At 39.9% G+C, this 26,681-nt stretch overlaps 1 protein-coding gene across 2 annotated transcripts; it reads left to right on the forward strand.

Moving 5' to 3' along the window:
- The first annotated feature begins 329 nt into the window (after positions 1 to 329).
- Positions 330 to 26,583, forward strand: si:ch73-138n13.1 (protein piccolo). 2 transcript variants are annotated; one of them, XM_041999053.1, is made up of 13 exons: positions 330 to 530; positions 2,219 to 2,312; positions 3,687 to 4,990; positions 5,099 to 5,183; positions 5,929 to 8,742; positions 9,043 to 9,168; positions 20,108 to 20,217; positions 22,217 to 22,382; positions 22,534 to 22,687; positions 22,944 to 23,074; positions 24,431 to 24,579; positions 24,685 to 24,769; positions 24,878 to 26,583. In XM_041999053.1, exons 3-12 carry the CDS (start codon positions 3,687 to 3,689, stop codon positions 24,758 to 24,760), a joined length of 5,115 nt encoding a protein of 1,704 aa, XP_041854987.1. In that variant the 5' UTR covers positions 330 to 530; positions 2,219 to 2,312; the 3' UTR covers positions 24,761 to 24,769; positions 24,878 to 26,583. The 2 variants fall into 2 exon arrangements, with proteins under 2 accessions (XP_041854987.1, XP_041854988.1); XM_041999054.1 differs by having other exon boundaries at positions 20,114 to 20,217.
- The last annotated feature ends 98 nt before the right edge of the window (positions 26,584 to 26,681 follow it).

Consider the following 26,681-nt stretch of genomic DNA (forward strand, 5'->3'; position numbering starts at 1 on the left):
TGATGCTTGCACAATCAAATCTCATTTTCAAGTTGGCATCCAACTCAATATCCGTGAAACTGTTTATATTCAGCGCAACTAAAACCGGAAGTGAAAGAATTATAGACATTATGTTACATAGTTTTATCAAACTGGAGGTTTGAGTTGAAATGTCATTAATAAAACGTTGCAGATTGAAAACTGTCTCATTGCTATATGTGTATTTTTTTAATGCAACATTATTCAAATATATTTATGTTATATCTCATTTGGAAAGAAAAACCGGAAATGTAATATGTTGATGTTCACTTGACTTTTCTGTAGTGCCTAACCAGTCAAACGGCTTGCACTAGTCTAGCCTGTCAACACTGCAACCTGAGACGGGATAGCCAGTCATTTGGCTAGCTAACTAAACCAGCTAAGTTAGCCACTCTGCTAGCCTCTGTCTTAACACACTGTCACGACTCGTTATTATTGTGCTAAGGTGGCTGGATATACCTTCTTTGAAATTGTTTTGACGAAAGGAAAGGAAACCCCGACTTTACCAATTGGTAAGTTGTCGCCACTTCGGCCAGTCAACGAGAGACAGGTTCAGTCAGTGTTTCCATTTTGTGAGTTCAGCTTCTTGAGTTGTTAGCTTACAGTTGCTAACGAGCAAGCTGTTGATGCGTTTATTTCCTGTTGTTTGAAGTCTCCAAAGTTATTAGATTGCCCAAACAGGTTGTTTTCTTTGTATCCATCATGCTTCGTGCTCGTTAAGTACACTAAAGTTTTTGCTGGTGATATGCACTCCTGTACAGAGTGGGCTAATTGAGTCTTTTGCTGAACTGGACCGGATAGTGTCCACGATAGGGGGTAGTTGAGAGGAGCAGACAAGACAGAAGAGAAGAGATACCAGTTGAGAATTTAGACAGCTTTCTTCGAAAATCTACTGTGTAGCTGTATTCAGTGTTGTCAGTGTAGTTTACTAAATTGATTGGAAAAAAATACTTGCTTAGCGTTGTTTGGAGTTGGTTGCTACAGATTATCTATATACACATATCATAATCATTTACACGCTCTTTATTTAGGTTCTTTTGTTTGTTAGTGGAGGCATCTATGCAGTATCTGTACATGTACATGCAAAGTCTACCTTTGTAGTTAACTGGCACATTTACTACTATATCAGATTTTACTGAAACGAGATTGAAGATTTAATTCAATCTGCTGTTGGATGGTAGCTACCAGTTGCTTTTATATGTTAAATTTTAAAGTGCATTGTTCAGAGATATAATCTGTAGTTTTGTTTTACACTTTTATGTACTGCTTCTCCAGTAGATCAGCTGTTAGTAGATCGGTTTATATGAAGTTGTCTGCTCTTTATCTAAGAACATTTACTTTGTACAACTGACTTGATCAGGTTATTGACTTGATATCTAGTGATGTCAAAACACAACAAACTCTGTGCTGCTTTACCCTATGTCCTTTTTTCCTGTATGAACTAAAGAAGTCCAGGAAATGTGTCTGTGAATTCTTTATAAATGTACAGTACATGCCAGGTATATTGAGTATAAGCATAAGCGCTGGCACAAAGAAACTCACCCTTCTTCTTTACTTATTTGTTTGTTGTTGTTTGTGTAAGATACTCCTGTTTGTCAGTCTGTAAGACAGACACTTTCCTAATCCCTGCTGTGCTGCTCAACCCACCATCACAGTGAATGTTTTGCATTCCATCTTGGCAAAGGCGTTTCCTGTCAACATAAAAAGTTCATTTTTATAGTTTTTCAATCTTCTTCAACAAACCTCATGCTGTGTTTTCGTAGCAGTATCATGCTGTCTTTTGAAAGCAAACTGCAGCTTTTACAGCATTCCTACTTTTGATGCTCACAGATTGAATTATCAAAGAGACATTATTGTAAGTATTCAGTGAATCATTGTGCGTGAGTACTGGTCCAGGACATAATGCATATATACACATTGGAAAAGGATAACACAGAGCAGAGTTAATCAGTTTTCTGCCTTGTGTTATATACATCTGGACACACTATGCCATTGGGTGTGACTGTTTACCAAAGTCTGTGTCACTGTTCACATTATCGTCTATTTGCTCCCGTAGAAAGACGTGAAAACGTCACAGTGAAGCAGCCTTTGGATAACCCTTTTGTGGCTCTGCTTTGATTTGTCTGCCTAGCCTTAAGCATTGCAATCTTGACAAGTGAAAACCTTGTGTGCTTTGTTGACACATGTGTGTTTTTCTTAGGCTTCTTCAACTCGTTCCTCCTGTGTGATATGACATCCTGGCTTGGTTACAACAAAAGCTCAACCTCCACAGCTGACGGTTGACATCTGGTCAGGTAGGAAATGCTGGGACTTATTCTATTTTGGCAACAGTTTAATCCATGTCATTATTTGAAGAAAACTTGCTGGTCTGTGCAACAAAGTAACTCAGCACAGCAACATGTGGAAAGCATTATCAGATGTGAAAGAACCTCTTAAAGGGCTGACGCAGGAGTGCTTAAGAGTTTTTTTTATGATTGCTGTAGAAACAACTGAGAGAAATTATTATAGTCATAAGCTGATTTCTGTTATCTCATATATATCCCTTCATCTCCTTTGGACTAAAGAGATTGTTTAAAGTAAACACGACTATCATTATGGGTGGAGCTGTATCTTTAATGGTGGTCTGGTATGAGTTTGCAATGGAATCCTGTATTCACTTCTGGTAAAGATTTATATGATGTCCTATAACAAGAAAGAAAATGAATGACGTTGCAGCATTGTCCAGCCCTTTCTTATTGCAAGATCCACCTTAGAGGAATGCTGTGGTGATCACTACTATACCAGTAATTCAAGTTGATTATAGTCAGTCAGTTTAAGTATTTAGCTGAACAAATCTGTGTAAAAACTAATCAAATACTTTTAAATAGCCATTAAAACATTTTTCACCAAGCTTGCCACCAACACATCTGGTGCTTCGACTGTAGTCTTTTTTCATATCAGACATTTTCATATGGTATTTTAGAAAGGTCATGGGCCTAATGAATATATCAGTGATTAATACCTACCATGTATTTTCCCCAGCAACTCTTGGTGTTCTTGATGTTTAATGGACCTGAACCAAAGTCATCAAGTCCATCTGTGGTTTTATAGCTATAATTTGGCAGACTGAGGAAATCTTTACTCTAGACAATAGAAAAGTAGTCAGTCAAGAGCTCTTTTGGTAAGTGATTCACATAATAGGCTATATAAGATAACAAGCTATATAAGATAATAGGCTATAGAAGAGAATTATATTAGTTTTTTTTTCCCACAAAAGATCTTTGAAATTATCATAATTGAAATGGGCTGGAAATCACTGGTATTGCCCAATTTTTATTCTAAAGTCTCAGGAAGCTGTTTTACAGAAGTTTATCTTGCAAAATATCAGATCTTACTACTGATGTAGTTAAGTAAATTTGTTAGATATATTATTCACACCTGTGTTTTTCATGTTGTCATTTGAAATGTGTGACAAATAAATCAGATAATTATTATTTTTTTTTTGTTAATGTAGATATTTGGACTGTAAAATAGGGCACTCCCAAGACAAAGTCCACAACCGATATAGTAAAGGCTTTGAAATTGATTGTGAGATTGCATTTGTATGAGCTATGGGTTTGTGATAAAAGGAACATTTGTTTTCTTCTTCTGAGAAATTATTTTTGTATTTCTGTCTGTTGTTTTAAAAGATGGCTGCTCAGGTGGAGGTTCAAACTGGGGAGGTAGGGAGGGCGGTGGCAGGAGCACGACTTCACCTGAATCCCCTCACTGACGCCAGCAATAAGAGCCTCATCGAGATCCCATCTATCAATCAGGCCCATATAATTTCACCAGAGCCTAACAAACCTGCCCCAAGCCCTAAGCCACGACTCACTCCCAAACCTTTTACTGTTGAGAAAAATCCAACCATCAAACCCATACTTGCCCCTAAGCCCCAAACCAAACCCCGACCAGAGTCTACTCGCCTTGCTGGATACAAACCAGATCCTCCAAGCGCTCCAAAACCAACTGCAAGGCCTGTTTCAACCAACCCTAACCGTCCTGCCTCTACCTCCTTTAAAACATCTAATAAACTAAGCACTGGACAGACAGCCAAACCAATAGTCCAGCCATTTAAACCAGCCCCTCCTCTTCCTGGGGACCTCAGTAAACCCACTCTTCCCGTGTTTGCTGAGAGGCAGAAACCTGCTGCATCAAGCTTGGCCTATTCCAAAAGCTTTAAAGGACTTTCAGCAGCAGAGTGGTCTGGAACCACTACAAAGGATGACGAGAGGGGCCAGAAGGTACAGAATAAAGGTGGAGCCTCCATAACAAGAGCTAAGTCCATGGGTTTTCTTGTTCAGGTAGGGCAGGAAGAAGAAGTAAAAGACAAAACTCAGCCTGAAGTATCCGTGCCACTGCGACCCCAGCCCAGAAGCTCCAGGCCCAGACCTGTATCAGCCATTTTCCCCATCAGTCCAACTAAGGCAGAAGCGCCAGTTCCTGCCCCTCGCTGGGCTGGGAGACGACCTCTTTCAGCTGATCTCACATCCAAGTTTGAATCAATTGGTTTGTCACTACACCATAAAAGTCCTAAGGAAAACACTAAGGAGAACACTCCAGAGGAGAAGGTGCTGCCACAGAGGAAAGAGCAAGAAAAACCCCCTACGAGTTCCACACCACAAAGAACTGAAGGTGCAGCTGATTTAGCCATCACTGACCAAAGCGACAAAAAGACAGAAGAAACAGCTTTAAAAGAAACTGAGGAGGAGAAGCATGGAACTAGTATCAAGTCCCGAATCAGTCTTCTTCTCGATTCATCTTCTCCTGGCGCAGGTCTCACTGGCCCAGTGTTAGATCTTCATTCTCCAGTTCAGCCAGTCCCTGAGACAGAACCACAAGTTGGGGTTAAACAGCTTATCAAGCAGCTCACTGAGGATGTAACACCAACTCAGAGTCCAGTCATAAAACCAGTACTAAAGCCCCGCCCCTTGCCTCTTGACCTAACCAAAAGGTAAGAGCTGCTTTTAAGGCCTCCTTAGTTTGTTTTTGTTCCATGTGTTTGTCCATGAGTTCCATTGTCATGCATGGCTTTTTGTCTCGTGTGATGTATGTTTATCAGGTTTTCATCTGAGAGGTCACCAGACCTTGTTTCGCTAACTGAGGCAGCAGACCGCCATGACATCAGCAAAGATCCTCAGACAGGGGTAAGAGAGGGACTAAGCCTTGCAGGAGCAGGTTTCTTTTGGATTCAGTCTTTCAAGCTTCAACTGAATATCGTTTAAACAGAGTTGCATTTCAGTCTGTTTCTTGCAGTAAAGTAGAAAAAACAGACAGGAAAGAGCAAGTTTAGATTTACAACCTGCTGTGAGAAATACATTTTAGTTATGCAGTTATGAAATGGGTGGAAGCTGACTGAATGAGGCTGACCATTTAATTGTACACAGAGATAAGTATTACATTTAAAAGAATGTATATAACTGGTATGAACCAAAGTTTTTTGCATCCAGGAGAAACTTCCCATATAGGAAATGGGGCATTCCGTGGGACAACGAAGCAAAAGAAATCAAACAAACTGTTGTAACCATTCAAAGATGAGAAACCTTAGACAGCCGGTATTAATCATCCCCAGTGGCTGGCAGTTATGAAACTAGCAGAGAAGAGATCTCTGGGAGTAGGTCATTTCAGGCTTTGATTACCGCTTCAGCACCACACCCGCTATGAGGTCAGCACAGAACAAGGGGGTACCTGTTGTGTGCTGGCAGTTGCTCACTTGAACTCATATGCTGTGTTGTCTCTTTCTTTTGTTAAAAAGTCATATTTTCTTTTAAGGTCAAAGCTGTTCTTTCATTATCTTATTTATTTCTGATTGTTCCATTTAAAATAAATGCAGGACGTTAAAATGGTGAGAATTATTAAATAATCAGTTGTATATGTGCTAATTTTTCACAGGTTGAAGAGTCAGTTGTCAGTCCCAATGACCAGAAGATATTTCTGGATTTCAAAGATTCCTTTGACCTGCTAAAAAAGCCCTCCACACCTAACACGTCTGAGGCCTCTGTTAAGGAAAGTGGCTCTGGTGGTGAAGCACAAACAGTACGAGCATCTTTGTTTGAAAATGTTGTGGAGAGGCACAGTGTGTTTATGTTGGATGAAGGCAGATCCACAAACACAACCAAGTATCCACTTAGCAGCCTGTTATTTGATACGGGTGCTGTAGAAGATGAGGGATCACCAATCACTGCAATTTACACGGAAACTCTATCTCCGTCAAGTCCTCTCCGAGTGTTACACGCCTTCGATACAGTGCATGCAGTGGAAGGGACCAAGACAGTGAGCGAGAGTGTCCCATTAGCTCAGTGGGAGGATAAAGCCATGACACTTCGCTCCAGGCGCTCAGAGGGCACCAGATCCATGGCAGAGAAGACTGATGAAGTGCCAGCACAACTAGTTACGTTGACGCCAGAACCGCAGCTACGATATTTGAGAATAGGGGCTATACAAAAATGGGCCACTACAGGTCTTGACCAGGATGCAGGTTTAGAGAAAGGGATGTTCAAGGAACCACAAAGTGAAGTACAAGTGACTATAGATAAAGATAGAAGCATTCAGAGAATTGCAGAACAGGATGAAGCGGCCAAATCCCCTAAACGTTTGAAAATGCTGCAGGCAGAAGAGCAGCCGAAACCAAGAGCCACTTATTTTGCTTTGACTGGGCAATTGCAGGAGCCCGTTTCTCCTGGAGATGTTGCACCAAATTTTGGGAACATGACTGTGCCCTCTGACAATTTTTCTGTAAGGTCTGCTCTGGGTAGCTCACAAGGGAAAATTCTCACAGTGAAGAGGAATCCATCATTGGATGAAGCTTTTGGAAAAAACTCTTTATCTCAGGAGCAGTTTGAAAAGTTTGTGATAAAGAGCCACATGTCATCCATGGAGATCAGGTCACAGATGACTGAACAGACCAAAGAGGAAACGATAGAAACTGAAAAGAAGAAGGAGCAAAACAAGGAGACAGAAAGACAAAGGACTAAAATAAAAGAGCTTGAAAGGGAAACACTGATGGAGATAGAGAAACAAGCACATTTGGAATTTACACAAATGAAGGAAAGGGAGATGCAAAGAGAAGCTGAAAGAAAAAGACAGAAATTATTTGAAAAGGAGAAACAAGAATTTGAAGAAAAACAACGTGCGCTCGAAAGCCATAAACAGATTGAGCTTGAAAAACTGCAAGAATTTGAAAAGAAACAAAGAGAAAAGCGGTATATGCTGGAAAGACAGAAACTTCAAGAATTGGAAATTGAGAAAAAAAGGAGAGAAATTGAACGAGAGCAACAGCTGCAATTTGAGAAAGATAAACAAGAACTGGAGAGAGTGAGAGAAAAAGAAAAACTAGAAAGGGAGAGAGAAAAGGAGAGGCAAAGACAAAGGGATGAAGAGAGGCAGAGGCAGCTTGACAAGGAAAGACTACAACTAGAAATCCAAAAGGAGAAACAAAAAATGGAGGAGATGGAGAGAATTAAAGAACTGGAGAGACAAAGGCTATTAGAATATCAAAAACAAAAACAGAAAGAAAGGGAGAAGCAACAACTCATTGAGCTGGAGAGGCAAAGACTTAGAGAGAAGACAGAGAGAGAAGAGGCAGAGAAATTAAGGCAGATGGCACTGGAACAGGAAATGTTGAGAATAAAAGAGCTTGAAAAAGAGAGGGCAAAACAAAGAGAGCTGGAGCGTCAGATTGAGAAGGAGAAGCAGATGGAGCTGGAGAAACAGAGGCAACGAGAGTTAGAAAAGGAGAAACAGAGGCAACTAGACATTCAGAGACAGGAGCTGGAAAACCAGAGGGCAAGACAACAGGAACTTGAGAAGGAAAAGCAGAGGAAGGAAGAGTTGGAGAGGTTGAAAGAGATGGAGAAAAGACAGCTGTTGGAGTTTGAGAGGCAAAGACAGGCAGAGAGAGAGCTTGAGAAACGTAGACTGAAGGAGAAGATGGAAAGAGAGGAAGTGGAGAAAAGGGAAGAAGCAGAGAAAATGAGGCTTGTTGCCAAACAACAAGAAGCAGAAAGACAGCGACTCAAAGAGAAGCAGAGAAAAGAGGAACAGGAGAGGCTGAGGTTGGAGTCATTGGCTCTGAAGCCCAAAGTTTTGGATTTAGACTCAGTGCTCAGAAATGACTTGTCACCTAAGAGCATTTCACAACGCAGTGACCCTGCAACTCGCTGGAAGGAGCCTTACAAACCTGCCATTCTAGACATTGACTCCTTTACATCTCAAGCTCAACTCTCCCCTAGTATAGATTTCTTTCCTGCATCTAGTTTTCCGGGACTAGATACTGACTGTGGGATCCGGTTACAAGCTACACCTGAAAGAGAACTTAACTGGAAGGTACCACCACAAAGTTCAGGAGGTTTCTCAAGCCCAGTTTGGACAACATCTCCTCAGGATCCATGGGAGCTCCGGCCTGTTGAGATGTCAGTAGACAAACCTATGGCTGAACCCAGAAAACCTGCCAACAAACTCAGCTCAGACCAGCTGTCCGTCAAGCAGCAAGAGTGGCCCCCAAATCCACAGAGGCACTGGCCTGCTTTCCTGGATGAGCCCTCCTTCTTGGCTTCTATTCCTGTGGCAGAGGGCAGAACTGGGACCTCCCCTCATGGACTCTCTAGCAGCACTCCTGGAGAGCAGATCTGGATCCCCAGAGAACCCCAACCTCCAAAAGAGAGCAGGATAGAAATCCAGAGTCAAAGGAGATCCCAGGGATCCCAGGTGAGTGAGACAGATCCATGAAACACTATCAGAGACATGATTTGGTGTAAACAGTTACAGTCTAGTCTGGTGGAGATCCATGTTAATGAAAGGTGTAATCAGCGTTACCTATCACAGAATTTTTGGGCAGTAGTAGGCTGCAGGGTTCTGGATAGAACATTTTTCAAAAGTCAAATTTATGCATTTAAGCTTCAAAAAGTCAGTCTTTTAAGTATCCAGGAGGACATGGGACATCTTTCAGGGAAAATGTGTGTTATATGATGCAGAATTGATCTTAATTTTCTTCCCTTATGTTGTTAGGAGTTAAACAGGATGCGGTCTCGAAGTGTCTCAAGGCGATCGGCCCCTTCAAGTAGTGCTGTGGAGGGAAATCTCTCTAGGATGAGGAGTCGCAGTGCCCACAGAGAGCAGGGCCGCCACAGCTGGGTAAGCTAGGCTCAGTTTAGTCTATGAACCAGCTAAATCATGCCACTGAATTTTTAAAACTGCTGCTCAAGTTGTTACCTCAGTTACATGCCTGTCAGAGCAGGTTTATAGGAACTGTTTCACACACATCTCACCTCTGCGTGCACACAAGCACGAGGATCCGCATGTTTTAATTACTGTATCTTGTGTCCCATGCATTGAAGACATACATGAGTGGAATGAAGTTGGGTGCTTCTGAGTTTAGGTGAAAAATTAGCTGATGACTAATGTTATAGGCACCGCCTCCACTCGTCACACATTATGCTCTAGACAGAAGGCGGTCAAAGTCATTCTCAGGCTTGTAATTCAGGACTAGATTAGACAAATTGTTACTAAGTACATGTTATCACTGCTCATTTATCAGAAACCTGTCAGCATGGTGTAGTGAAACCTGCGAAGTCAAACGCAGTCATGTAACCTACAGCCAAACAGGCTCTAAATATTAGTGTCACTGTGTTCCTCTACTGGAGACACCTGCTTTTAATTTAACCTGAAGCTCACTCGGTTGTTCTTAAAATTTTTATTAGGTTTTAAAATGAGTAAATCCAGGGTTTCCTCAAAGATTTTTTTTAAACACTTGAGGAGGGCTTTGCATTACCCCCCCCCCCCCCCCCCCCCACACACACACACACACAGTAGGCCACAACTTTGCTGCTGCTCTCTCCTTCCACACTCTCCTCCTCTGCCTCTCCATTTTTCTCTCCCCCACTAGTCTTTTTATGAGACTTGTTTAATGACCAGCTGACCGAGGTGCTGAGAAAGTATGAAGATGTGTACATTGCATTTTACATTTAAAGACACAGATGCTGCCGCCTGCACAACCTCGCCCTTCCACGGAAGAAGTTTCACATTAATTATGAAATAGATCAGTTGTTCATTGCACATAAAGACACAGACCTCTCCATAGTAATCGCTGCCTTGTTGCAGGCAAAGCTTCTTGAATATGAAATGACCAGACCAAAACAAACTTTTTCCTTGGTCTTGTGGCCTTGAGAGGTTCTCACTTCTCATGGAATATGTGACAATTACTTCACTCTATCACCTCTCTGCCGCCATATTCTTTGAGCTGCAGTAGAAAGTTGAGATTACTTCGTTTTTCAAAATTATGTTATTTGCCAAGCAGTGTCACATTTCCTGAGTCCAATTTCACAATGTTATTATGGTCCATAAAATGTACGCAAATATAGACTTTATGTTCATATTGATCTGTTCATACAGTATAATTTACATTTGTAACGTCTGCAAAAAAACCTCATAATTCTGAAGGCATGGCGGCTTTTATTTTGTCGTGGCAGTGCACAATCTCATTTACATGTAGCTAAAACCCTGAAATCTATGTCTGCACATTTGTAATTGTACAAATTTTATTTGCACCCTTTTTTTTTTTTATTCCATTCATTTATTTACTGTTGATCAGTGTTTATACAGTGTTGGGTTTAGTTACCTCTTTATTGTTTCTACTAATTGTACTCTCAGTTGGAAGGCCTGTAGTTTGACTTGTATAATACCACAGTGCTGTTATACAGAGAAGTACAAGGACATCACCACCACCTAGTGGTTGTTTCTTTGTCTACCTTGCTGTTGTTTATGGTTCTTTGTTTCTTTTACAGTACTTCTGTTTGTAAAAATCTGTTGAGACGAGTGCACTTCTTTGAAAGATGTGGCTATTAGAGCTTATAACAATAGTTAAATAAGGAAACAGAATAAAGTGTTTTACATGCTTAGAAAAATTGTGTTTGATAATGCACTAGACTTTACCCCTAATGCTGCCAGTTAAAAAATGCAAAAGCAAATAGTCTGAGTGGAAGTTCAGTATTGTAATTACATTACACTGCATGTGATGGAAAATGTGTGACTACACTTTCTTGAATCATTTTCATTGTCCCTAAAAATAACTGTGTTCTTAAACTGAAGGGAAAATATTATTGTGATCATTTTTACTATTGACATTCATCATCAACACACCTTGTTGTAGCTGATGTCAGTTAAATGGAAAGCCAGACTGCTGGTGGACAACATGTAGTCACAGCTTAATGGTTTTTATTGCCTTGAGTTGAATAGGTTGAAAAAGTCCTGAAAGGAGGCTGAATATACTGAAAGTCCTGATCGCAGCAGGTCCAGATTCCCAACCTGTGGCTCTTTACAACGCATCATCCGATTTTTTTCTACTGGCTTTCCTTATATATATATATATATATATATATATATATATATATATATAACCTACTAGAGCTAAAGTAATTGTAAAAAACAAAAGAAGTAACTACAGTTTTAAGTTTCAAATGTTCTTGCAAAATTATTAAAATTAGATATTATATTTACTGTTATAAGCTATATTTTGAGATACAGGACTAAAAACTTGATTTTAGGTACCTTACAGAATTTCTGCATGATAAAATAGTCTAAACAATCAAATTAGGTGCTGATTATCTTTTGTTATTTTGATCTCTAATGTGGTGCATCATGAACAAAGAAAATTGCAAGTGCATAAAAAATAACCAGCTAAAAGTGTGATATATGCATTTAGTTTGGGGGTTTCAGAAATCCTAAATAATCCTTAAAGTCTAAATCTGTCAGTAAATATCAGAAATTATTAGTTTTCCTGATTTTTATTAACTGGCAGGAGCTTTATAGAGCTGCTGAGATACAGGTCATGTGCTGACATCACTGTGAGGGTTGAGGCTGCAGAGTGCAGCAGAGGAGAGATGGACACCAAGCTGAACGTTGTGCTGTACTTGTGGTCATGCTGTCTGAGTCCACACCGCCTCTGGGTAAGTGGCAGCCAAATTCTCTCATTACACTGTTTCACTGTAAGACTTGTACTGCTTCTTTCATAGTGCTGAATCCACAGAAGGTAGTTATTAGGCACAGCGGATTGCTCCTCTTGTACATCACCTTCATCTTATTTCACCTCCTCAGTGTCGATGTTGGTTGAGTTTGTAGCCGACACTGATGAGGTCAGAGGAGGAGAAGTGATGAGCAGCTATGAGTCACGTCCAAGTAGATGATGCTGAGTATTGTGAGGAGGAAAAATGAGTATACATATTTGTAGGTTATAATATTCTAAATGCTGTAATAATTTCTTGCTGCCAGAAGAAATATCTTCCATAAATAATTTATTATGATCTGATTATTCATTCAGTTTCATTACATTCCCTGATTAGTTCATTAACTGATCATTTCAGTATTTATTTTTAGCATCTGGTCAACTTGATAATTAAGAAAATGCAGAATATTGATTTAATTGTTACAGAACGGAATAAACTAATTATAAAATTAGTGATAAATGTTATTAAGTTGTAATAAGCAAACAATTTACCACCACAAACTAATTAGCATAATCGAGAGGTGTAACACTTTAGATTTGTAGGACCATCATCTTTCCTTTTAATAGTGAAACTCCCCTGGAGGAGGCAGCCATTTTACAGGCAAGGCGAACATGAGAGCGGTTAGTTTGTGAGCTCTTGAAAACTGAGAGCCTCACAGCACATTTTCTTGTAGCATTGCACTTCAGAGAAATCAGGATTCCTGTAGGGGGCATATGTGGACAGTGACTGGGCTCCTCTGCCATTATTTGCACAAAGGTTATGTCTGATGTGATGTGATGATGCATCTGGATGCACCCAGTTGCTTTTAGAAGTGTTGTTAATCTTTTAATCTTTAATATTTTGTTTAATTCTATGCTTGGATTTATTAAGTATTGCTGTAAGGTACTTTATGTTGCACTTAAAGTGCTTAAAAAGTGATTTATAAATGAAGCTGAGTTGAGTCAGATGTCAGCTTTTGTAGAGCACAAGTTCACTGAAACCTGATGGTCTGCTCTGTTTGCATAAGTTTCCCTTTTAATGAGAGCTAAACAAACATTCACTTGCCCCTGGTGATTCTTGCCTTTGGCTGACAAACTGGTTGAGCATGTAGTTAATTGTCTTTTTCACCCTTTCTTTTCTCTCTTCTATGTCTTGCATGACTTGTAGCTGTAGTTTTCTTGTAAACAGGATCATGCACTTTTTCTTATATGATTGCATCACATTTTGTTGTCCACACTTTGTCCCCAGGTTTCTTTTTCTATTTTGATGGAGATGCTGTGGCCACATGGATAACACTTTTACTTTCTTTTCTGTCCTATATTTGCGTCAACTGCTTTGTTAAACTAGCTGTCACTTCAATTTCTTTGACTGCTACTGAATCACACTGACGCGACAGAGCACTGCAGAACATATATCACCCCTCTCCATCCTCTCCACCCCTCCCATCCGGAATAAGGGACCTCCCATTCTCTCTCTCACTTCATTCCACACTCCCTCTCCACCCAGTTTCTCCTTGACGGGGAGTCCTGTAATGCTGAGTACAAAGAGCAGCACTGCTGACGCATTTTCTCCTACCTGCCTGTACCTGCAGAAAAAAAGGCGAGGGGAGAAAAATTTCCTTTCCCTCTTTCTGGATCTGACTTTACTCCCACAGCACTCTCTCTCGTTTCCTCCGTTTGGCACTGCCCTCTGGTTTTCCTTGTGGAATACGAATGACTACTGCAGCTTTCCTTGTGCCACCAGCTGTCCTGCACAATTTCTCTGCGCAGCTTTTTGCCAAAGCTAACGTGGGCATTATGGAGATGTAGCCCTGTTGGATGGACGGATCTTTCAACTTTAAATGAGATCCTTTTTTTGTGGTAAAAAGGATCAACATCAACTCAGAGGGGGCTGTTTAGTTTTTTTCTTTAATTTAGGTTTCAGTGAGGACAGGAAGCTCACACCTGGAGGACTGGCAGAGGTGTCTGAACTTTACTAAAAATAAAAAGACCATATAAGATACAAATAAGTTAAAAGTTTGCTAAAGATATATGTTGATGATATGATTCTATGATTATTAATAGTGAGTTTTATATTGTATTAGTTTGAGTTGTACTTTTGATGCTTTAAGGTAGATAAAAATCTGAGAAAAGTCTGAGAAACCTGTTGGGGAGCAGTGAAGCAGTGCTTCAGGCTCTCTCACAAAGTAGTGTCCTTCATAAGAAAGACAAAGTACTGTCCTTGCATAACCTTTTCATGCCCATTTGGGTGTTGTGCCAGGCATATCATAGCAAGCATATCTTGGGAGCATCAAAATAGACATTAGAAAGCTTCACAAATTCACTTGAAGCAGACAGCGTGGAGCCTTGACCGAGATGAGTTGAAACAAGAGTCCTGACGGCTCCCGTGGGACTGCACTGCAGAAAGGCCTTTTAGAAAGTGTCTTGGTTCTGCAACGGTCCCCAGCTGACTTCTGTTATCTGTGCTGCATCACCCCTTTAAACTGGCTGAGCTCTGTTCTCTCTGTCACCTTCCTCACTGCTGCAGTATTGACCCTGCAACATGCGTCATTGAACACCTAGGACACCATCCCTGGACTGCCATCTCTCCAGCAAATCCAGACTCTAATGATTCCCTGCTGCTGTGAAAGGAGTCACAGCTCAGCTCATAGGCTCTGTTCAGATTCAGGGGGTCTCGACAGTAGTGGACTGTGATGGAGTATCTTGGAGACAAGCTGTCAGTGGCTCACTCTCAGGTGTCAGGGTGGGTAGGAAATGTCCGGCGCTCCCTTCACGGAGCTCTAAGTTTTTTATCCAGCTCGGTGGAGAGGGGATCCAGGGGAGAGGATGAGATTGGCAACTTCAAGCGAACCAACTCCCTGCGTTCTTTGGCTTCTCGCAGCAGGGAGTCCATCCGCAGGTTCTCACTGCGCAGCCAGCAACGTCTTTCCTTACGCAGACGCACGGCGCCCAACACCCCCATCGCTGTAAGACACACACACATTATAGGTACAAATACACAGCATGTAAATGCTGGTTCCAGCTACAAACAATAAATGGGTGCAAGTATTGAGCATGATTTATTAAACAGTTGTTGCACACTCAGAAGTATTACTTAAACATCTACTGGAGTTAAATAAAGTACATATGGAATTCTAATCATTTTGCAGCACTGACGATGTCACTGTGGTGACAGCTGCTCCTTCGTCAGCTATTTGGTCTCCAGCCAAACATGTCAAAAACTTGGACATCTGCTGCAATATCCATAACCATGCTGCCTTTCAACAAACTTTTTTGTATGCTTCATTCTACTTCATACCTAAATCTTGTTTCTCTTTGATTAGCAAAATGATTGTTCACCAGGCTCTTTGAGTCATTGGATTTAAAGTTATGGGTGAGAAAAGTTAGAAAAAAATGTAACTGCTATGGATATCGTAGCATTAGCATGGCTATAAAAGCCCTTTGAAGGCCATATTTGATTAGGCCTGTCACGATAACAAATTTAGCTGTACGATAAATTTTCTCAGAAATTATCGCGATAAACGATAATATTGCGCAGAGCACTAATGTGTCATTTTGAGACCATTCTCAACTAATATAGTGACATATGCCGTAATAATGCAAGTACACATTTTCAAAGGTCAATAAACTAAATAAATAAAAGCGCCTTTTTCACTGTTGCATCTTCAAATAAACTCCAGACAAGTAGACAAGCATGCCGGTTTTAATGACGAACCAAACTTAAGCACTTTACATCGAACAAAAACCCGTGTTCTTCTTCTGCTCTTCAAAATCTACTGCTTGTGAAACAAAGTCATTCTGCCCTCTGTTGGCCTTATAAGTAACTACAACCCAGCAGTTAGCTGGGATACCACATTCACATACGCCGGGACACCGGCCCAAAAGTTATGCGGCCCACTGGGAATCCTCCCAAACCTCTCGATTAGCCGGCATTGCTCTTAATGTGTATTTTGTCATATACGGTAGTATATAGGCTGATTCTATTTGCGTAATGTGCCTGCGGATTACAGGGGTTATTACGGTAGACCAGGAAGTGGGGGCTTTGTACTGACGTCGTAAGCTAGAATGTGTGTGTTCTGCTTACATGTGGGAAGCAGCGAAACAATAAAAGAGGAGATGCTTGCATCTATTATTTACATATTTCAGCATGAGAATCGGAGGTTTAGCGCGAGAGCGTGAGAAGCCACTTAAATACGCAAGTCTCACGGCCATTGCGTGTTGGCAGCCGTGCAAAACAAATGCGGCTTACCGGCTCGTGCTGCAACATGCTGCAGTCAAGTGTGACACTAGAGAGATCACTCCGCAAGAAACCAGAGCGTTTAGTCGAAATACTCCATAGTGAAACCTATTGTCATACACAGTCTATGGTAAAGGGGGGACGAAAAAAAATTATCGCGGCCGGCAAACTTATCGTGCTCTTATTTTCTTATCGTTCAATTAATTGACTTATTGCTTATCGCGACAGGCCTATATTTGATTTGCTCGGTTTCTTGTCGCTTGCCTCCACCCTGACCTTTAGCCGGGTCTGAACAGATTTAGAAATCCACGAGAGGCATGTATGCATTGTAGTGAAACTGCTGTCTTTAAGCTAACGCCTGTTTGTTCAACTGGTGCACAACACTTCATGAGTCAGTTCCTAAAGATAAGAAATGGGTCCATGACTCAGTGTTGATGTCAGTTGTGCCACTGTGTCTTTGTCAATTTTAGACATCAGCAGCTGTTACTATGAGAGGATGATTGACAGTAAGGTCTTAGTAATGCTTGAATCTGAGCTGCCAGTAAATGGGTAAAAGTAGTGTATATCACAAATGAAAGTAAATGTTTTGTTGGCTTTAAATGTGTTGGTTTTCCTAAGAATGTCAAATTAAAGCAAATGCCAGAAATTCCACCAGCTTGGGTGTAAAGATAACACTTCTAACCCAGTTAAAGTAATTCTCAATATTTTGGAGCCTTTTGAATCTCTTATTTTCACGGTAACCCTTTATCTATATGTTTCTATTCTTTTTGCAAACATTTTTTTATATAAAACCACTGAATTTCATCCATTGTTTGAGTACCTATACTAGGATATGAAGATAAATTTTATAAATGATAAATTTAAACTACAGTTTTGTCAGTCGGTTCTGAAATCAAATCACCCACCTGGTCTCTCTTTAGGTTGTTTATACATGTTAATACATGTGGTAAGCACAGAGTTTATCACTTTAGGTCTTGTAGCAACAGGTACTAAAGATGATAAATGTATTGGAAAAGGTGAATTTGTCCCAGGGGATTCATATTTGCTGCCTGATATAAAAAATAAAATATTCAAAGCCTCATACAGATAGCTACAGCTTATTATTATGTTGGATTTAAAGCTAATAAATTTAAATAATTTTGGATATCATAAGTTTGAAGTATGTGAGCATCACTAAAAATAAATTAAATACATGATTACTTAAGGTAAATGCTATATATGTTCCAATATTTGAACTTTTCTGTGTTCCTATTTGTGTATCCTCAAATGATCTGTAAGGTCACCTGCTGGCATTTGATCACAAACAACCTTCATATTGACAAAAACCTGATAAACAAGCCCTAGGCTGAAAGTAATCCTTTAGGTCCAGTTAAGCACTGGGGAAAAAAAATCTTAAGCCAAGTCAGGTTTTGACATTCTTGACCTCTGTTCTTATTAAATGCTTTGTACAGCACTGAGCCCTTGCCTGTATGCACCACTTGTGTTATTCTTTAATTATATAATGGTGTTCGGTTTGCCTTACAGAATTCATCTCAATGTAAGCTTTCTGTCATGCATCTAGAATGCCCATTTGTTGGCATAAGATCTGTGCTTGCAGGAGCAGTTGTTTTAAATATTGAATGCAGTACTCATAGAGCATATTTTCCCACCCCACCTTAGCCAGATTCAGAATGCAGATTTAAGCAGATGAGTGGAAAATATGTGATGACAGACTGCAAGTACAATGTGTGACTGAATGTGTTTTTACACCCGTTACCTGACTTACAGAATATGGGATTGTCAAACAATCCACTTCTCAATATTATATTTTTAAAGGTATATAAACACTAAACAGAGATATTTATGGTTTACAAATTCTAATTTAAAGACAACACTCGTATCTATTCTGATGGTGTGCTGATTGTATCCCAGAAATGCACACACATTCCTCAACAGCATGATAATCCTGGTTGAGTTTGTGCCTGCACTGTTGTGTTCATGTAAACACATGTATAATATCTACAGTAGCTGTTCTAGGCTCTGATGTAACACCATCTGTTAGGTGCTTTATAGAAGAGCTTTTCCCTTGTCAAGAAATAGCTATGTGTTTACTCACTTTCCACTTAACTGCTGTTATTGGTTGTGTGCAGCAACCATCAATCGGTACATTATCACGAAGTTTCCAAGGCCCTTTTCCTGCCCTTTCCTTTGCAGATTGTCAGTCAGACGTATGGATTGATCAGCTCTTTCTCTCCTTCATCCTTCCATTTATCCGCTCTTTGTTATTTTGTTTCCCTTGACACACCCTTCCTGTTCAGGGGAAGTTGAATATTACTAATGTTATTAAGGGAAAGCCTTCCTCCTAATGGCAATAAGTCATAAATACTGAACCTGTTGATTCATTATGCTTCCCTCATTTATCACATTTATCATGTTTTATGGTTTATTGTGAACAGTTGTTTAAAGCTTGTTTGTTGTTGATTGGCAAATACACTTGTTTAAACTGGTATTGCTTGTTGATTAATGGGGTCTGCACCAAAAACAATGCGAAAAAAGACCAATACTAAGATTTCTGACATCCGTATTTTACTGGCTTACAAGTGGTATAAACTTTTAGATGAGTCTAACATGTGTAGCAGCATTATAATGGCCCCTCTCCACAACATGTTCCAGCAAAGTCGGTGTTCCTCCACTAAGCTGATTGTGTAAGGGTGTGTTCTGGGTGTGTTTAGGTTGAATAACACACACAAACACACAGGATTGAAATTTTTATCGCCAGGATTTTACAAGGCCTAGTTTAAAGCTTTTGCCAACAGTGATAGCACCATACAACATGCAGAAGAAGGGCAGATAACATAATAACAAAATAAAAGAAATAGTAGACATGAAACATTTTTACTGTGTATTTGAGTCTGAGATGTATGTATTTCTGGACTTGACCCTGTGATGTCAACTTGAAAAGTTAGAGAGCTGTACATCCTTGAGATGAACAGATTTAGGGAGCATTGTTGAAAGCCATTCTTACTGTTTTCTGTTTTCTCTTTTCCTGTCAGGAAAGGCTCCCCTGATGAATGACATCCTGAACTGCTTTTATCTTTTCTCGCTCTCTTCAATTGTTTTATGCACTCCTCAATTAACATTTCTCACAGTTACACTCTAGCTCACGTTCTCATTGTCTCATGCATGTGTTTTGCAATGCTGTTGTACCTCTGCTCATGCATATACAAAGAAAATAGGAAATGCATTCACGAAGCTCTAAGAATGAGCACTCTGATCCACAGTCAATACCCATATTAACATCACAAGTGAACCACTCTCATAGTTAAGGAACCTGGGCAGTTACAGAGCCAGGTGTATCAAATTTCCCTGTCCACCCCTCAGGCACCATTTGAGGACAGAAGGGTTTTCTATTGTTTGTTTTTTTTTTTTTTATATATATAGGCCAGGGTTATCAGTTCACGTGTAGGCGTGCCTTTTTGAGGTCTGTTTGGTTTTGAGACAGTATGTTCTCTGTACCAGCCTCATTAAAAGAGGCATGGTTCAGTAGGCAGCAAACACACAATCACTCAGCCTCCCATCTCTGTCTTTGTCCCTACTCTGGTCCAGTCTCAGTTCACTCATCCCTTCACCTTTCATTACCAGTCTTACAACTGCTGGCTGCTCAAACTCGCTGAAGTGCCTCTCTATCACCAATACTGGTGGCACTTAAGTAGCAGTGACCAAGAGCATTGTTAGGCCACAAATATAAAGAAAACTATATAATTAAAAAAAAAAAAAAAAAAGTTGTTTACTAAGTTCAATTTGAACATGGCTGACATCCAGTTTGGCGTTCATCATTAATCATTTATCTTTCTTTTCTTACTCCATCTTGCCTTCAGGTGCAGCAGAAGCAAAGTGGTGACGAGGATGAGAAAGATTCAGAAACAGCAGTTCACGAGACTGACAGCCAGTATGGTACCTGGGAGACAGGCCTGCGCACTGATGACAGGTAAACAGAAACTACACAGTCCCTATTATTACAACAACACTGTTAAACCAGTTTATAATGAGTTCAGTGACAGTAATCAACCTCTTATATGGATAGAAATTTTAAGGTGGAATCAGCATAGGAAGGCTGCTCCATTGGTGTGTGTACAGTGTTCATTATGTCTTTTAGACATGGCTACAGATGGAGGAAATGTTATTAGAGAATGCACACACCCGCCCTGGCTAATGTTTGCACCTACACTTTAAGGTTTCTCTCTAGTAAACTGTGTTGTTAACATGTCTAAAACATGCTGAAAAGGAATTTCCTTACTGCTATAAACTCACAAGAGATGTAAAGACTTGTTATGATGCCTAAACACTAATTATTAATAACTTAGATCGTGACAGGCTGCTGAAGAATGAATGAAGCTCAGGTTTAGATGCGCTGCCACTGGTTTCAGTCTCAGACGTTGGTGTTAGCCTTGTGTTTGGTGCAAGTTCCTACACCTGTCATCAATCTAAAAACTACCGATCAATAAATGTTCATGCAGCCATTTTTCAAATGAGTGGATTAAAACATGTGAGTCTACAAACTGTCGGAAAATTTATTTGTAATTAAACATTTATTGTTCTGATTTTTGATTGCGAAATCAAATATAATATCTGTTTATCTGTGTGGATTCATTTTTATAAATAAATATATATTCTGGCATTATAAAAGGAAAAGCCATATGTCTGAATATACAGGATCAATAAATTTAGTACATACTGTTTAAGCAAATGGAGCAGTAAAAATATGAAAGCAGTCAAATGTATGAGGAAGTATATTTATGTATTACAAATACAATAAAATATACAAAAAGACTTTACTGGATCTGATGGCAGATTTACTCTCAAACGTATGAAACCAGTAAACAGTCCAGAATGTCGTGACTGAATGTCTACAGTTAGTCAGAGAACAACAAACGTCACAAACTGGTGAAGGAAAGTGATTCTCATCTGTACATGCGAGTGTCACCCAGATCCCAGATCGGTATTACTGCATTTAAAATCACACACTTATTGTGTCTGTAGTCAGTAACCCTAGTACTGGGTAAAAAACTTTCTTTTTTTTTTTTTAATCAGTGAGTAATAACAAGAAGCAGCAGCAAGCAGTTTCCTTTGTCTGATTTGATTGATTTTAATTCTTTTAGATACTGAAGACAAGGTAATGTCACTGTACAATTCATTACAGTTTAGTCTTGTATTAGTCTAAAAGCAGTATGAATTCTGGTTCAAATATTGTTTGGGGCCTTTCTGTAAGGACTTTGCATGTTCTTCCAGTGCATGTATGGGTTCTCTCAAAGTGGTAACTCTCCCTATGAGTGTGAGTGGTTGTTAGCCTTTATGATGGACTGGTGGCCCATTTAGGGTGGACCCTGCCTCTCACCTCATAGCAGCTGGGATACCTCTGCAACCCTGCGTTTGAATAAGTGGGCATAGAAAATGGATGGATGGAATCATCCAGTTTGATTATCCAAGAATTACAAGAAACAGAAAATTATATCCACGAATCAGGGCAAACCAATATTGTCTGTGCAGCCTCAGCTTGATAATGGTGATACCACAACAGGCTGACAGTCCTGTTAAAGCAACATCCCCAATATAGCAGAAACAGATTGTTCCTCTGTGACAGTAGCTACGCTGCTTCACATTGCAGTGCACTACTGACCTCCTCTGGTCATGATGTAATATTACAACTTTAAGCCAACATTATTGAAATGTCAGCTCATTATTTTAGTTTATAAATAAAATCAAGTAAACCCCAGTCAGATGCATATTTACCGTATATTTTCTAAATGACTATTGTCCATCCATTCATGGTGAACTCAGAGGCTCATGGTCAGTTTTCAGTTTCAGTGTAATTTAAATCTTGGCGTCTCACTGTTTTCAGATTCTGTGTGATTCTGTGTTCACTTCAACCAGAGAAGCCTTTGTAAAGCTCAAAACTCCATTTTTTTCTTTTTTAAACTCTGTGGCAGCCTGACACCGGCAACTCCCAGTTCAGAAAGCAATCTCACCCCCTCACCAAGGAAGCCCACTTCACCACACACTCTGAGTGATCACACCTCACAGTTAGAAAATGACTCTCCGGATGGCCTCCTTCCTTCATCATCTTCAGAGAGCCAGTCGCTTCATTTCCCAGATGTAAGTGTTAAGCTTAAAAAGCAGATCAGTGCTTTTAACGGCAAGGATCGCTACATGAGTCTTAGCAGTCTGTAATATCTGAAATGTGTTTTAACTGCCTTGAATCATACTTTCCGTTAACTTCTTATGTGCCTTGTGCCTTGATATCCAGGCGCCAACCACTTTGTTAGACACCAGTGCCCTTCGCTCTAGAGCCCAGCTATTGAAGAAACGTGCTCCACGGATGCGACCCTCCAAGGCAGCCCGTCAGAAAGCTGAGGTGGAAGAAGGAAACGCAGATGACTGGCTTTTCCGAGACTCAACAGGTAAATACTTGTCAAAGAGCTACATAAGCGTTTGTGTTTATTCTCATCTTTCATCAACAAAACCAGACCAAAATGTTTATGAAACTGTAACGGTTGGATTAAAAAATAAAATTTATGGGGTTGAGGCAGCGATTAACAATGGAGGTTATTTGTTACAATGCCCAAGAACAACCCGTACCCCTGGAAAGGTTCCTGGACTTAACACTTAACTTTTGGGTCAGAAAGTATCTGTTAATTCATGCGCTCCCTCCGACAGAGGCAAAACCTGAGAAAGATGACGACTCTGAGTCTGAGGAGCGTGCCCGAGGAGCTGATGCTGGCCCTGCTGTTGCCTCACAGTCACAGAGGGTTGCCCTGTTCCCAGGTGTAGACCCCTCAGCTTTAAAGGTGAGCCAGTAACTTTGCATCTGCCTCATTTAGTATGTTTATTAACAACTCATAGAACAGTGACTCATGCATAGCACCAGACAGGCTTTACATCTGTCACTTTAAAACATAAAAGTGTTATTATGACATATGGTCAGAGGTGGGTGGTTACATTTATTTGTTGGAAAAAAAGTACTCCTGAGAGTAATGCTGCACTTTCTATAATTTTTCCTTTTTTTCCTCATTTATTCAATTAAATTATCTTTATTTTTGCCAGTTTCACCAGACATAACAATCATCACACAACTCTGTTTAACCAATCAATCATAGCCATGCAGTCACATGACCACACACACACAAACCATAGCTGGACAAACAAACTGTTCCCCCCTAGCGGACAGGGAATGAGACACATGGGAAATATCAGAGGCAGCCATCTGTAATGCTAAAACTAAGTAGGATGAAGATTTCTGGCCTCATATATGTTTCAGAGTCTCAGAGTTTAACTTTCGTGTTAAGCAACAGCAGCTCCACATGAACTAGTTTTGTTGTTGGAGCGCTGTGAAGATGTCACGTGATCCAATCATGCTGAGCTGATCACAGATCCAAGGATGAGGTTGATGAAGGTGCACTGGCATGCTGGCAAACTTTAACAGGATTTTTTTTGTAACCAGATATTTTTCAAATTAGTTGGTTCTTACTCATACTGTTCATGTGTGAGAGGACAAAGACGATATCTCTCAGGGGTTTGTCATCGACATGATTAGATAATTTTCATATCATCCTAAAAAAAACGGGGGATACAGAAGTAGGTTGGCTTCACGTGAAAGATCAGATCTGAAACTGTTTTTGTTTGACGTTGATAGACCATGTAAACTTGAAGACATGATAGTTGTCATTTCATAATACAAAAATATTTATTTGAACGTAAAACTGAGATGGACAGTTGCTTCATTTTTTCCCATGTACTCCTCATGTCACTAAACTGGGGTAAAGGTGGTGTTCGTGGGTATTTATTGTTTTTAATAGACATTTTTTCAGTTCAGATTAAATACTGTGTAAACCTGTGTTTTAATGCTGTGTATTTTTGGGCCCTATTATATTAATTAAACAGGTTAAAGTGAAAAATATGTTAACAGTCTTTCACCAAATACATTTTTTAATTATTATTATTACTTTTTACTTCTACTTGAGTAACATTATTTTAAAGTAACACAACTTTTACATGAGCAGAATTTTTGACTACTCTAGCTACCCCTGCATATGGCAGGGAGCCGTAATCCTGGTCCTCGAAGGCCGGTGTCCTGCAGGTTTTAGAGCGCTTTCCTGCTGCGGCTCACCTGAAGTAAATAGTACATGTATTTTTCTTTCTGCCAGGCCCAGTTGAAGAAGAGGGGTGACCCTGACAATCAAACTGACCTGACTGCACCTATTCCCTCTCCTTCCCAACTGTCTCGCTCACCTAAGTCCCCATTCCTCCCTCGAGCAGCGCGGGTGCTGCCCCCACCTGGTGGGAAAGACAACAGGTGAGCAAAATTAGCTGTTTTCTGTTCACACAACAAACGGATGTACTGTTTTAGCTCTACTTGTCACTTAAAAAAATGCTGTTTATTATCTTTTATCTTTTAAAGCGAGGAGGGCTCACCCCAGTGGTTGAAAGAGCTGAAATCCAAGAAGCGTTTGAGTCAATATGAAAATGATAACTAAATAAATAAGGTGAGATCAATTTTGAGTTTTTTTCTGTGTCTGTTTTAAATTCCAGCAACCAAGAGCTCATCATTATTTCCATCTTTTGACACTTGTTTTTCTCATTCTCTCCTAAAGGTTGCCTTAATAGATTAATCTGTATGAACTGAAGCCTTAATGTTTGACCCAGAGTAGGAGAGGGTGGATCTACAGCTGCTGATTTTTTTATTTTTATTTTTTTATACTTTTATTTTTTTTTATTTTTTTTGTGATGGGTGGGATGTTTTTTTTTTTGTTTGTTTGTTTTTTTTGTTTGTTTGTTTTTCGCCCTTCTTCCCTTCTGGGTCGATAAATGTGCATGGTGCCTTTTTATGGCGAGTCTGCCTAATGGAAAAAGAAAAAGGAGCTAAACAACAGGCTGCTCTGCTTCATCCTTTTCATGCTCGAACTTGAGGAAGCTCTGCTGCAGCTGGAGGAACTTCACATGAACACTTTAAAAGGGACCAGGAGAAAACAAGGAAAATGGAGAGGAAAAAAGCAATTGTTGGCTATTATTTCCTGTCAGGTCACATTTCTGGAAATGTTTTCATTTGTGGGACCACAACGCCTCTATATCCTGGACTTGCTTTTTGTCATGCTGGAGGACAGTCCAGCCAGACCTTTACAAGATGTCTGTATGTAGTTTCCTTGCTCGACTAATAACTCAAGTTGGCTGTGTTTCCAACAGCTGTGTGTGTGCTGTATCTGTGAAGTTTGTTTAAAAAGAGATCACACAAGCATTGCCATTGGATAACATTTCATACACTAATGAATTTTTGTATCTAGAGAACAAATCATTACTAACTTGATTGTGGAAGTGTGTGTCATGTTCATAAGTGTATTCAGGAAGTGTTAGATTTGTATTTATGATTTAAAAGAGAACTAGTTTTGAAGAAAGCAAACAGTAAAAAGCATCACTACAGTAGAGGCTGCTCAGCCTTTTTCTGTGATACTCTACAGCCTAACAGTGTCACAGCTGCTGCATACTGTAAATATATATAAATATATTTTTTGTCTGAATATCTGCTTGTTTTTGTGGATGAGGGACAGGGGGCTTTTGGACAAGTGACTCTACATCTATCAATCATACACACTCCAAATCAGCACAAACACACTGCAACTAATCAGCCTGTCTTCCCTCCTTTTGATAGACGGAATGATTGTAGGTGCAAGCATCCAATAATACTTTAAGCCATACTGTCACCTTGTAACCCCCACATGCTCCTCAGTCATGTTTTGACAATGTCTTTCCAATGAATGTGCAATTTTTCTTTGTTTTCCCCGTTAAATGTGCATGCACAATCTTTCCTGTCACATCAGGCTTTTTGCTCAAATTCACATGCTCTGAGTGACAGGAATTGGCTCACACTACTCCATGCTGGCAGGAAAATAAGTCCACCCCACCGTCTTTATCACTCCAAACAAATGTGAATATTTGCACCTGTTGAAAGCTCAACTTCCTTCTTCACATTTGCCATCCACCCACTTTACTCTGCGCTTCTTCCAAGCACTTTGTCAGTTGCTGCACGATGCCACTGACCTCTGCCACCTCTTGTTGGCCGTGGCGTCTGTGTGGTTGGCCTGTGCATGCAAAGCAAGTGAATATGTTGATGGAGGCTTCAGTTATTGTCCCTGGTTTCTTTGTATGTAGACTTTTTTTTTCTTTGTCAAAAAATTTGAGTTTTTTTTATGTCCATCTTTTTTTCCTTTTTTTTATTTGAAAGTAACAAATATATTGCACTGTGTTGTATTGGCCAGTGTCCTAAAGTAAAAAATTCTTAATAAACAAATGTATTTGACTTGAATTACAGCCTCCACTCTTTTTTTTTTTTTTTTGCCTTATAGGACTCTTTTTTTTCATTAATCAAGTCACCAATTGAAAGTCTCAGATATCCTAGCAAGG

The sequence above is a fragment of the Melanotaenia boesemani genome, chromosome 11 (genome assembly GCF_017639745.1).
Source record: "Melanotaenia boesemani isolate fMelBoe1 chromosome 11, fMelBoe1.pri, whole genome shotgun sequence".
Taxonomy (NCBI): domain Eukaryota; kingdom Metazoa; phylum Chordata; class Actinopteri; order Atheriniformes; family Melanotaeniidae; genus Melanotaenia; species Melanotaenia boesemani.